Source organism: Anopheles coustani, chromosome 2 (genome assembly GCF_943734705.1).
Source record: "Anopheles coustani chromosome 2, idAnoCousDA_361_x.2, whole genome shotgun sequence".
Lineage (NCBI taxonomy): Eukaryota > Metazoa > Arthropoda > Insecta > Diptera > Culicidae > Anopheles > Anopheles coustani.
This window is the reverse complement of record NC_071289.1, coordinates 30295231-30308910: the sequence shown is the minus strand read 5'-3', so window position 1 is coordinate 30308910 and position 13680 is coordinate 30295231. Positions and strand designations below refer to the sequence as shown.

General features: G+C 43.1%; 1 protein-coding gene across 2 annotated transcripts; it reads right to left on the bottom strand.

The window, feature by feature from the left end:
- Positions 1 to 307: 307 nt before the first annotated feature.
- Positions 308 to 13392, bottom strand: LOC131266607 (aquaporin AQPAe.a). Of its 2 annotated transcripts, XM_058269199.1 has the most exons (6): positions 13131 to 13392; positions 3516 to 3621; positions 3263 to 3369; positions 1445 to 1879; positions 1249 to 1371; positions 308 to 884 (listed from the first exon to the last, which is right to left on the bottom strand). In XM_058269199.1, exons 2-6 carry the CDS (start codon positions 3592 to 3594, stop codon positions 849 to 851), a joined length of 780 nt encoding a protein of 259 aa, XP_058125182.1. In that variant the 5' UTR covers positions 3595 to 3621; positions 13131 to 13392; the 3' UTR covers positions 308 to 848. The 2 variants fall into 2 exon arrangements, with proteins under 2 accessions (XP_058125182.1, XP_058125181.1); XM_058269198.1 differs by lacking the exon at positions 308 to 884 and having other exon boundaries at positions 1018 to 1371; positions 13131 to 13385.
- Positions 13393 to 13680: the final 288 nt, after the last annotated feature.

Genomic DNA, 13680 nt, shown 5'->3' with positions numbered 1-13680 from the left:
AGTAAACTATACGCTGGTTGAATTTCTGAACGTACATAATTAAATCAAACAGAACTGCCCGGTTTGGAAACGTTCGATGGGAAAACGTTATCGCCGGGGGAAAGAATGTTGTTTCCTTATCAACAATGGACCATTTGGTTTGCAGTAGCGCCGAGGTGGATGGTTTTAGAAGTTTTTCCAATCAACGTATTTCATTCATGAGTTTAAAGGACAGCCTATGGAGTGCGGCCACTTAAGGCAGAAAAACATTTGTCATTGATGTAGAAATTAAAACACTTAGGCACTTGACACAGAGCACAAATGATTTGTAAGTGCGCTTAGCACGATAGTTTATTTTATTAAAATTATGTACCGCCAAACATTTTTCTTTCATACCACGCGGTACAAAAAGTAACGTTACGGGTTACGACTTTTACAACTACCTTAACCTAACGAACGAAGTAGGCCACGCGGGGTGCGGATGAAAGGCATGTTTTCGTTTGAACCGAAAACAGCTTTCCAACACCTACACGTGGTTGTGGGGGGTTTTTTAGAATGGATGTAGAAGACAAACGGTCGAAAAACGACGATTGCTTGCGCCGATTCCGGCAACCGTGCGTTCGACGGCGATTGGGGTCAGTGAGTTAAATAGCATTAAAATTAAAATGTAGTAAACGCACTTGAGCTGGCTGGGTATGCTGGATGGAACCTGGCAGCGCCGATGGAGACACGGGAGCCCCCAACGACTTCCGAAAGAGTCTTCGCGCTTCGGGATTCCAAGCGGGGAGGGGTTTTGTTCGTAATTTTAATTTTCTTTCTTTCGTTACGTTGTAGAACCGCAGTGGTGAGGATTCTAGTGGAAAAGTAGCTTAAGCCATGTCGTGCTTGCCGTCCAACCGTCGCATCTAAGGTGTGGAAAGAAATACATTAGCGAATGCTAGATGGCGAAAACGGAAAGAGAAGCGACCGATGAAGAGCGAATGAAAGTGAACGAATGAATGGCGCCTGTGGATGACTAAATGAGATGAAACAAACCAATGAATAATGGGTTTAATTAAAATTTTCAACAACTAAAAAACGATATAACAACGATCGATAAAACGAGGACAACACAAAAGTAACGATTAAAAATATGATCACAAAACGAATCGAATGAGGTGATCTGATGAGGATGGCCGATCCTAATCGCGGACGATATTCTCTCGATTGCCTTCAAGTGGTGATGACGGATTCCTCAAGAGCGGCATGCTTCATCAGATTCAACATTACCTCCTTGTCATCGGCCGTGGTACGATAGCGTTCCGAGGCATCGTTGGAAGCCGGTGCTTTGAAGAGCAAGCTGTAGAGGAGTGCGGCTGCGATGCCACCGAGAATCGGGCCAGCCCAGTAGATCTGTGGTTTAAAAAAAAGGGACAATATAATCTCTCCTTACCTTACCCTGTTAATGCAATCGCTTGAGACTCACCCAGTGGTTGCTCCAGCTATCCGTGACCAGAGCGGTACCGAAGGAGCGGGCCGGGTTCATGCTCGAACCGGTGTACTCGACGATGCCCAGGTGTCCCAGGGTAACGGTGAGCCCGATGGCCAGCGGGGCGACGAACCGTGAGTCCGGTTTGTTCTCATCGCACACGCCAAACACGCACAGAACCAGCACGAAGCCGAGGAAAAACTCGAAACCCAAACCTTGCATTTCGGTCACGCCTTCCTTCAGGCCGGTATTTCCGAGCCCATGCTGGAAGCTCTTCGGGATGAGCACGTCGAGGGCGGTGGTGGCCGCGACGGCACCTGCACACTGCGCCGCCACGTACAGTAACGCACGAATCAGGCTAACCTTGCCGGCGGCCAGCATACCGGCCGTGACGGCCGGGTTGATGTGTCCTCCGCTGATGTGACCGATCGCCTAGGATAAGGGAACGCCGAGGTATCGATGAAAGGAATATCACACAACAGAAGCTCATAACATATTCTTTTTAATAGTTTAAACTTATTTGCCCAATCGATTTTCCATTTGATGCGCTAGCGCATTGAGAATGCAGTAGACTTTCGATTATTGATTTACGATTATGAAGCAAATCATGCGCAGAACACATTGGGTCAAAACATAAATAAATAAAAATAGGACACACTATTTCGCGACCATTTTATGTTTGTTTGTTTACAACTTTTCCACTTTTGATAGTTTTTCAAAGAAAAAATTTTGGCCCACAAAAAGTATGCGCACTTAATTAAAAAATACTTCCAGTTTTTTTACGCTAACGTTGATGCCTTAAATAGTGAGGAAACTGTAGTATTTTGAAAATGACCGCTTAAATTGATCGCTCCCACGCATGCCGGCATATTCCCGTTGTTTCTCGGCAGTCATGCATCGGAACATATTTTTGAATATAGTTTTGGATAAAAAAAATGTTTTTGTTAGAAAAAATATTCAGCCGATATTTTGCATTATGTTATGAAAGTAAAAAATTTAAAACCAAATAAAATCAATCAAATGAACTGGGTATTCTCATTCGGCAATAGTGAATGATTTACGTTTTACTGTTCTGTTGATAGATAACACACACTTTCAAGCGCTTTGCTTATTATCGGCGTGCAAGTGGCTTTGTGGTCATCGTGCCCATCCATCCGTTACCCGTGGTGATCAAAGGGCGTACTATTTTCCAAGACCTTACACCTTACCTTACCCTGCCAGTAGCTGGATTCGAACCGACACGCTTTGAATCGAGGGAGCAACCCTCAACCTACCATACCACGTAGAGCGATTTTGTTACGATAGTCGAAAACACCATATAAACTTTACGTGATTCACCTGCATTGCACCTTCGCTCGCTGAGGGAATATGCGTTGAAGGCATTTGAACATGATGCAAGCAATGTGCATCAAGCTGTAAATAACCATCTATATCTCACATTCACAAAACCAAACATTCAACGATATCTTTCGATTTTTCGGGGGGATGTAGGAAGTCTTCTCGTTGATTTTATGCTAATAAAACGCACGACCATTTTTCATTCGCCAACGATGCGGGTTTGACGTCGATGGAAGATTCCTGTTTCGGCACTAATGATCGATCGCTTTCGAATGACGAAAGCAGCGCTTTCTGGAGATCACGTGAGTGTGCCGCTCTTGGCGATCGTCGCCCCTCTTCTTCGTTCGAGGATGTTTATGGTAATAGGAGATGTTTTTGAAGCTAACTCTTCTCCGGTTTAATCCAACACCTTAGGCTTGAATCGATTGGGCTTTCTACGGTTCCGTGGGCGGGACGCCAAGTGTTCTGTCTACTTACCATCACCACCATGAACACGCTCAATCCAAAGGCCAGTGAAATCAGCGTCTTGTCGCCGTTCGCGTGCGTGCATGCGGCACAGGCAAAAAAGTTGAGAATGAAAATACCTAAGACGCGCGGCGACATCGAGGGGTGATAAGATTGATAGAGAACGACGAGTCAACGGTGCGATATTAATAATGGTGTTTTTTTTGTTTCACCCTTTCACACCCTCAATGATGTGGCAAGCAATCGGTTGTATGATGGGACTTACCTACAAACTCTGCTAGCAAAGCTCTCCAGAGGCCACTCGATTTGCTCGACAGCTCCTCGGTTCCGAGATTGTAGCCCATCTTGTGTTCTTGTAGGGTGTTGTTTTACTGTGAACAAGGGGTAATAAAAATATAAATAGATTCTTCATTATTTTTCCTCTCAATTTGTTTACAATTCGACGACACATCAACTAATATAATCACAACGTTTCGTGATTGAAATAAAAAAAAAATGAAATAAAAAGCCATCCAGGCTCCACAAAATCCAATCCGGCGCCGCGTGTAGCATAGCCTTACGCATGCGCCACGCGGCCAACGCAAAGCACAGAACCCTTTGTGTGGATAGTATTATGCTAGTGCTGCATGGCACTATGCCGGGGAGCTGGATAGCCCTAACCACTTAGTGGATGCACCAATTAATAACCGCGCTTGCTGTTGGGGTTCGATTCTAGGTTAGGGATATGCAACGCTCCTTTTCCAATTTATTCTATCCACTGCCCACACCCCCTCCCCCCGCACTCTCATTATTGATAATAATATAAAAAGATAAAAATAGAACGATCACTTGGAGCGGAAGAGCGGATGAACTTCTCGATACCGCGGGCTTCGTCTTAGGAGAGGCCTTCACCCCATATGCTGCACCGGTGGGGGATGCAAAAAAGGTTGCGCAACAAAAAAAAAAAACACAAAACTGCAGCAAATCGAAGCTTATGGACCATACAAGATTATCACAAATATAATCTGTTTTTTTTTTAACGATATGACTTAATAATTGATATAGCAGACTGGATGCAATGGTTGGATAGGATCATTTCACTTTTTGTTTCTAGCGTTGTATTTATTCCCGCTAATCTTTTAAAATGTGGCACGACAGCCAAACACTGGACTTTGCCCCCATTCCGAGGAGGGTTTCTGTTATCTTCTGGCGATCTATTTTAGGTTCGACATAAATCATGACCTCAGCCAAAGGCAATTGAAAGTCATGAAATTAAACCACCACATGAGAGTTGTTGAACAAGGTAGCCGACCGCGTTGTAATGAGTGGGATGTGTAAAAATTGTCGAAAAGGGTGCCAAATCGATCGGCCAAATTATTTAGAATGTTTAAAACAAACTAGCTTATTCTGATCAAACAAACTTGCTTGTCAATGACAAACGATATACATGTATGAGATGCTGTCTAATAGCCGTGGCTAAGCCAGATTAATTATCTCCATTGAAAAACGATCAAGGTATGCTAATGGTTTTATGCCGATGCGAAAGGAAACGGAGCACATTCCGTACAAGAAAAGTTTCGATCATTGTTGAATACCAAATGCTTCACCACTGGACACTGGGACGAGTAAGGGTGGAGTAAAGAATATGAACGAAAATATAAAGCAAACTCATTCCTGCGGAAACTTTTCGCGATACCTCGAGTGTGGGATTCCCCAACATGACCACCGCGATGCTATTCGGTTTTATCTTCCCTTCTTCATTAAGTTCGGGGCGAAACCTTTTTTTTCCAACCGTACGATGATTGATAGAAAGGTAACCGTGTCTTGACGATCGCGTGTCAAGTTTGATACGTTTGATTGAGAAACCGGCTCCCGGGGCCGTTATACCGTTTGACGTACTTCCGACACCCATTGAGGATTACTGCTGAAGTCATTTCTATACCTCAAAGAACATGCCCTTTTGAGACATGGATTGTAACGGCATTTGGTTTAAACTGTATACCTTTTATTCTACTCCTCTCGCAGAAGCTCAATATCGTTTGCATTGAAAAAAACTAATTTTAACGACTTTTCATGCAAAAACGGCTAGGGTTAGCCACTTTCTGTAAAAAACAAAATAAATAGTAGCATTTCTTTTAAATTTAGAACAAGTTTGACAACGGTATCAATTGAATTGATTCCGCCGAGGCCAAAACATTACACCCTCTACGTTTGATTGTATGTTAAAACATGCTTAAAGACCAAAAATTACTTACAGCCAGACGGCAGCAAATGGTAAAAAACCTGTGGACCTTTATGTTGCTTTTGGAGCTAGTTAAAATATATTTAAAATGTTTTAAGGTCCCTAATCTCCCATAGAACGCCATATCGTGGCTGTAAACCAGCAGATTTGCATGAAGAAAAAAGAGAATGAATGTATAGTGTGCAATGCCTTCTGGAATTAATCAACTTTATCAGAAAAAGATCAGATTAATCAACTTTATCATAAAGAGTACGATTCAGTGGTTTGGAGGAGTGGTTTCAGTGGTCAAATATAATTGATATACCCCACACTACCAACCCTCCTTCTGCCTTTACCAAATTTCTGCCAACCAATCGATAAAACATTTACAACACTTAAGGTACCACCTATTCCAAATTTTGCCTCCCAAACATTGAAAAACATCCTTACACGCTTGCTTTTGTCGGCTATGGCCAAAGTTTCGGCCAAGGACAGTAAGGCTGCTTTACTGGCCGTCGGAATATTTTTTGAAAGTACTTAAAAGATGTAACTGAAGAATAAAATTTACTTCATTCGATTAGCTTGGTTAGCTTTTTTCCTATCACCGATGAAAATTTGCCTTTTTTTTAAATACAAATGTTATTAGTAACAGGCCTAGTTTACAAATACCGTAGATCAACGGTGATAGGCTGCCATTTGTTGTTTAATTTCTTTTAATTATCTTGTTAGATACGGTATTACACATGTTAAAGTGAGTTTATTTCATATTGAACGAAAAATAAAGAATTTAAATTTTTATGGTGCGCACAACATTTTGATCAATACTGTAAGGGAGTAAGGGAGTACTAAAAGGGATTAATTAATTACATCTACCTTTTTAATTTGCATGCAGTATACATTTAGGCGTATTACTGTTAAAGACAATCCTTGGCATATACAGTTATAATTAAGAATCCTTGTACAGCCCACGTGGCAAACATTGTAAATATACAATTTAAAATCAATGAAATCAATAAAGCATTGTTCAATTCAAATAAATACTTACAGCGTAAAAGAATGTATTTTAAAAAAACTAAGAACGCACAGGCACATTGATTTTATTTGATTAAATAAAATTTTTGAAGGGTAAAGAAACGATTCAAAACGATAAACGGTATGCAAAACAAAACCTTCCTTCCATTTCCTCGTAAGGAAATTATGTCAATGGCTTAATCCAACGCAAACACACACTCACAGGTTGACACAGGTGCGCTGCATTCACCCTGAACATCGGCAAGGATATCGATATCGCGTTATGCACCCGGGTACGTGCTCATAGTACGATGCTAATCACTCTCTCGCGAGACGAAAATTAAATGCATTATCACAACCATGTCCTACGAGGGACAGTGTGAGGCAAAACAAACAAGACTCTCACTACCGCGAGCTCGGAAGCGTAACGTCCATATCCAACCGTGGGCATATTATGCAAGGGTGAGGGTTTTGCGGAGGACCCGCCGCTGACTGTCAATGCCAACACGCTTGCCATCCGGAGGACTAGGTCAGTGTGATGCATTTGGAATTTAAAATTTACGATGCACCTTCCCCAACCAAAGTTGGTGAGTACGGGAGGGTCCGGCGCCTACATTGCAGTTGCATGCGATCGATGTGGTTGCCCTCTGTGTCGCTTCTTTCTCTGCCTTCGGTCGTAGGGGTAAGTAATGTCATTTTCACGTAGTCGAAGGAGAAGTTTGTTGCTATTTATCGTCACACCAATGACAGGTCGAACGCACGACCAAGTAAGCCGTTGTACAGTTTTGGATAGAACCATCCAAGTAGACTCCACCGTAGCCATGGCACCTCCCTTCGGCTTGCACATCAGCACTAACGATGATTGATCGATGAGAGGTTTTTATTTCTTGTGGCTACAGTATTTTGTTCTGTTCTACGAAGATAAATGATTCCTCGGTTCCGCTGTTCCACAGATTTTAACCCTTTAATTAATGAACAGAAGAAGAGGCCTCGAAAAGAGCGTGTCAAAGATTTCTCTCCCAAGAGCCTACTTGGCTAGGAAGTAAGCTAATGCACTTAAGTGTGCGAGATAAGCCACTCGAGATGGCAATGGGAAAAGCGTTAGCTTATTGTCTTTACTTCTCACTTCCTACGCTTCATCACGGAAGTACCAATCCGTGTCCGGCCCCGAGCGTTTGAAGGGAAATTCTATCCAAACGAACTGATGATAAATGGCAGACTAATTGCATGCACTTAGACTCGTAGATGTGAAGGAGAACCGTACACTACTGGCGCCGTTGCAAATGTCTCTCCGGTGCAAATGACACGCAAAGATGCTTCCATAGATGTTGAAGAGGGGTTGGGTTGCATGTTGGCTCAGTTGCAGGCCACATCGATTGACCTTTGTGGGGTGGAGTGAAAAATGGCGATCGTGTTGATCGGATACAAAGTGTTCAGTGGGGATAAATTGATTAAATGAAAAATATTCCCATGGGGAAAAAACCAACAGCAGACCTAAGTTAATAATATAATTACTGAAAAACCTTTCAAATCCTTACAATTTAAATCCCACTCTGGTTAACACACTTTTTACGATCAGGCTAGCCTTTATCAGGACAGCGTGTGTCAATTGTTATTTGCATGGAATTTATAAAATGGCACTGACTACGTTCATCTGAATTTTATCTACCCCCGTTACATTTAATCTAGGCAGTAAAATACAAATCCCGGCAAGATAAGCGATTAATTAATTCTTCCAAATAGCTCTCAACGGGAGATCTAAAAACAATACCATCCGCGTATTTGCACCGTAAACAATAGATAACGGCCAAGCCGTTTGCCGGCCATAAAACAAACAAATTCATTGGAACCTACCCCGCGATGCGAATATGTAACAATTTGCGCTCACCGCACCCGTTCTCGTTCGCAAATCCCAATTACAATTGCGCGCAAGCGCAGCAACGTAATAGTTGGAAGAAAAAAGACGAACCACAAAATCAGTGCCGAAGCGATAGACCTGGTTCCAACAGCAAGTGACGAACGCGGCTTTCGAGCAGATGAATTGACCGTGACCTTGGCTGGAAGTCGCGGGGAGTTGTCGCGTGCTCGCATGCCGCTCGGTTATAGCAACTGTTCCCCGCGATGGATGCTGCGGTTCGCTGATATCAAACACGATTCGTGCGGTCGTGAGTTCCCCTGCGCGCGGAATTTCCATCCGTCCATCCAGGATGTTGAGGAGTCAGATTTCTTGCGGTGCTGCTCTCACACGTCGACGACGGTGGAATTTGCGATTATTTCTGATGAGCGCTTGTCAACATCGGAAAGGAATTTGATTTTGATTGTTAACATCATTCAGTGTTGAGCAATTTACCAAGAAATTTCCATACAGAGGAACTTGTCGAAGCCCCCGAGCGCTCCGTTTAAAATTTTTTCAATTTGCGCTCCGTTTTAAATAAATACACCTGACAGCGTATCTCTACTTCGTGTTATGGTCGTTTCAAATAAAATGCATCCTTAAAAATCGCGACTATGATCAACCATCCTTCCTCCGAGGGTTAATGAGACCGAGTGATCTTTGCATTCATTACAGGTTTCTAACCTTTTCTGCTGGGTTTGCCAATTAGGTAGGCCATGACTTCAACATAAAATTGCATTCTGCAAAGGCTCTGCTCAAAGGCTTAGAGAAGCTTGTTTTTTTTTACTTTTTTATAAGATGACTTATAAGTAGGATCGTGCGAAGTAAATGGACATCACAATAAAAGAAACATGCAAAATCGAATGATACTCCTGAGCAATTAAAGTTGGATTTAGCCTCACCATGTTGAGGCACGATCACCGGTTGGTTTTTCCTTTTGTGTAATATGTTATGATCGTGAGCATTCAGATGATCAATCATTGCTATTCGGAAGCTGTGGAATGATCCAATGGGATGCTAAACAGAACAACAAATAAGTTAACGCGTCATACGAATTGTTAGGACGACGAACATAAAAGTGACATCTGTTTCATCGATTGTTACGAGTGAACGAACATGTTGATAATTTAACTAGAATAAACAATACATTAAAACGTGGGAACATTCGAGTGTATGAAATAAACCATTCTTTCAGAAAATTTATTACATTTCTCAACCAACCTAATCGTTCATCGTCCCAATTACCTTCCGACTAGTAGCACAATTATTGTTGAGTTATTTCCGATGCAATTAAAAACTACCGGACGTTGCACCTGCATCCAATGACTCGGACAATTTTCCAATGACTCACCCAATGCGTGGAAGGCTGATTAGAGTGGATGGAAAAGTTTCATCGAATGAAGCCGAATCAATACGGCATGATTCAGCGAAGTTGTATTTTGTTTACCAGCTTTACGCGTCATGCGGGCAAACAAATACATCTCAACCTACGCCCGGAACCGTTAGGAGATCCAACCTACGGGTTGTTAAACGTGGAAAAGAATTAGAGTTGAGCGGAACGACTTGCCCACGAAAAACCAAATGTAGGGAATCGTTCCACTCCGGGGTTTGAAAACGGTACCGGACCGGGAGTTAATCAAGCCCGTCGGACAGATGGTGGCGTACAGGCGCTAGAACGGAAGTAGCGATTGCCGCTGAAATGTGTTCTAAATTACCGGCCGCATCTTCTCGCCCTTCCTGGGGCGTGGTAGGATTTTGAGGTTAGCCCTAGTCGAGATCGTTATCGTAGCCGCCCGCCATATCTCGGGTAACCTCTTTCTCTTGCCTTAAATAAATTGTCACCGCTGCGAGGCCAAAGCCCGGGCCATCATTGTTACTGGCGGCCGCAATTCGAGCCGTTACCTCCTGGCACACATCCTCACTACCTCCACACTTCCACTCCAAACCCAAACCCACAGATCGGTGTTGGAAGTAGTTAGTTTTATGATTGTTTTCAAATCCCCCCGTCTTCCGCTCGGTATGCCGTCGAGCCGGAGTTGCTAATTTTTACCGCATGCACACAAGGCCGTAAAAGTTATACGTCCAGACGTGCCGTTCCGCGTCCTCAAGGTAGGTGGTAGGTAGGGTTAGTTTTCCTCCGAACGACGCTTAAGACGATGAACTGTTGCCGATGGCGTACGTCGATAGTATCGCTGGTGGACCGATCGTGTTGGATGTCAAATAAATGACGTGTAATTACGTGCGTATGCAAACAGACTGGCAATCCGGTGTGCATGCGGGTTTTTGATCGACCTCAGTTTTCGGCTTTGGATTAGCCTCACGCTATCGACACGTTCGCGAAAGGCTAATGGAACATTGATTAGTGTTTGTAGGAGGGAATTCCCAAACGCCACTTTTGCCTGACGACACGTCGATCAAGCAATACGATTTTACAATTTCAAACGCACTGCTGGGAATAGCCGGTGAGCTTGTTGTATCGTTTTTGCGATCATGCAATTTTTTTTAAACGCTACGGAAATGAACACGTTGAACATAAAACGCGAGCAGAACTCGTTTTTCCTGCAGTTGATTGTGGAAGTGGAAAATTTTCTAAATTCACTTTACAGGTTCTTCCTACCTACCGTCTCGGGGGAAGTGATAATAGGCAATCAGTTGAACTCGAATGAAACCGATAATCGATGGTGATCTGTCTAGATTAAGGCACATGCGTATGGTTTGTGCGAGTGGAAGGTGTAGATTGTTTATGTTTATGCTTTCCGTTGTGTTTTTATCTGTTTCACCATTCTCGAAAAAAAAATGAAAATGAATTCCCATTTTGAAAATAACTTAAACACTTTCGTTTTGCTCCCAAATCCAAAAAGGATGATTTTTCTGTGCCTTCTGTGCCTATTCTTGTCAATTCCTTATCTTTTCGCTCGAAGAATGTCGTATCAGGGTTGTTTAATTTTTTCTTCTACAATGCTCCATTAGATTATACATTTTGCGCTTTGGAACACAATTTGATAATTCTGAGATTGCACTGGATGTGAAAGTAATAAATTCAAGTAATTTAAGTTTATTTTTTATGTTGGTCACAGTTTTGGCGAAGGATTGTAATTATTGCGCATTTCAATACGGTTTGATAATGCTGAACAAACAAATAAAGAAAGTGAAGCAGTAATAAAGTTGTTTACTTCAAGGTAGGCAAATAAATGAAATAAATACCTTGTAGGATATTTTGACATCGGATAATATTTTTAGAATCTGATAAGTTTCGGAAAACCTTCAATCTGTGTTCAGAAGCAATTAAAACAATTGTAAACGTGACATTGCTTGGCTCCCATTTCGACGCATCTCGGCGCGTTTGCGTGCAATGCAAACCAATAGAACTGTCCACCCACAATCGTCATTAACTCGGGAGGGCAAGAGTACTTCCCCGGTATGCGGTGTCCCCAAACCGAGGACATAATTTGATAAATCGACCGGTCGGGATACACAGATACACATAAACACACACACACTCCCTGCCGCAGCCAAGTGGCGGGTGTCGCAAATCATTCTGCTCCACTTGAGAGGGAAAAACTAAACGTTTCAAATGGCCGCCACCGCCGCGGTTTCGGAGGAAACATGAACGCGCGTGCTACACCGGGTCGGGTCTCGGTAAGTGGCCTCGCAATCAGTACGATCAGTTTTAAGTGGTAGATTCCGTCGGTGTCAGGTTTGGTGCGACTACTTTTATTTTAGAACCATCACTGAAGAAAAGTATCTTTTGTTTTCGAAGGTTTCAACCGAGAGAGAGAGAGAGATAGAGCGAAGGTTTGAAGCGGTGTGTGGCTTGAGTTGTGTGTTGTTTGAAAATTATGAGTGTTTGTTTGTAATTTATTGCACACAAACTTTGTAGCATTTTGTGCTACTTTCTTGCAGACCCTGAACCTATACAAATCTTAATATCTAATTACGACATTTTGTAATGGATTTAGAGTTGTTTCGATTTGAAACAAATACAGTTGCGCACACAGTACTGGTTGGTCATCGCAGTTAAAAATTATGGCGTCGAGAAAACATTCTTTTCGAACCATTTCTTTTTTGGAAGAAATAATGGCGATAGCAATAAACCGAAGCATCGGGAGATGAAGGTCTGATGAGTTTTAAGTGACCTGGAACGTGGTCGTAAGAATCGTCGTGATCGTAAAAACAGCCAATTCCAGAGCGCTTTGCCACACGCCTGGTAATTAGAAGATTTGCTGCCTAAGGCTTATCAACACCAGCCTCCAGCATACGATTCCAACGCACTCCGAATGATGGATGTAGGTAAATGTGACAACTGTTTTGCGTTATCACAAATTGCTACATTGCACTTGGCCGATTCACCATTAGCGAACCAAAGGGGTCGTTCTCGTTGAAATACAACTTCTTCGTGGTGAAATTAAGACCATTTTTTCTGCCATTATGTCCGCAGAGAGCGAACCTTCGGTTTCAAACCACTAATGACTACCTTTCGTTTGGTACGCCATCAGTTGAACATGATCGGGTACAAATATGGTTGCCCAACGTACCTTGGACGATTTTATACATCCACACTACACCACGTACGCACATGTGTCCTTATCGTTACACTTCTACCATAAGGGCTCATTAAGGCCATCGTCCAGGTGTAAAGGGACGCGAGTTTTCTCCACATTGAAATTACAGCAGATCGCAATTGCTGATGTTGTTGTTATTGGTGGTAAGATAAAAATTCGTCAAATCGACAACCACCGATGACGATTCGATGTTGCTTCCCTTTCCGTACTTACTTTGGACGAGGAGTTTGTTCAGATGGTGCTTTTCCTGTAATGATAACGAACGCAACCGGTAGGAGATAGCGGCACGGGCACTACACAACACACTGCTCTTTCTTTTTTCCACAAAACTATGTCTCCTGTTCCCTGTCCTGGGATGATGCCGATGGTAGTATACGTAGTATCTGTCTGCTATCGATAGCAGTGTTCACCAGCGGAGCCTCTGCTTGAACGATGCTCTTCGCACGGAGGATCGACCACGAATGAGCGGGAACAGCGAGTTCGGTTCAGCGTACCCTTTCAGCTCGGACGATCGCAAACCTCGGGTAGGCGCTATTCTCTACACACAGGTACTTCAAAGAACGGTTGAGGGTACTGTGAACTTGTAACGGCTGCCACCATTACTCCTGGGTAGGGGGACAGCATCGAGGAACGGCAACTGGCCACTCACCAATGGCTCTCATGGGATTGTACGCGCGGCATTGTGGCGATCTTACGAGATCTTCATCTCAGGGCAGCACTCAGCATCTTTGACCACAGATGCTGGGGACGAATTTTACCGCAC

What these genes read in the sequence shown, in the direction of transcription:
- LOC131266607 (XM_058269198.1), bottom strand. Translation starts at nt 3,594, where the DNA reads ATGGGCTACAATCTCGGAACCGAGGAGCTGTCGAGCAAATCGAGTGGC. An exon ending in TTTGCTAGCAGAGTTTGTAG is followed by an intron (nt 3,370 to 3,515) that starts GTAAGTCCCATC and finishes CGCGCGTCTTAG; the next exon opens with GTATTTTCATTCTCAACTTT. An exon ending in ATAGCTGGAGCAACCACTGG is followed by an intron (nt 1,372 to 1,444) that starts GTGAGTCTCAAG and finishes TTTAAACCACAG; the next exon opens with ATCTACTGGGCTGGCCCGAT.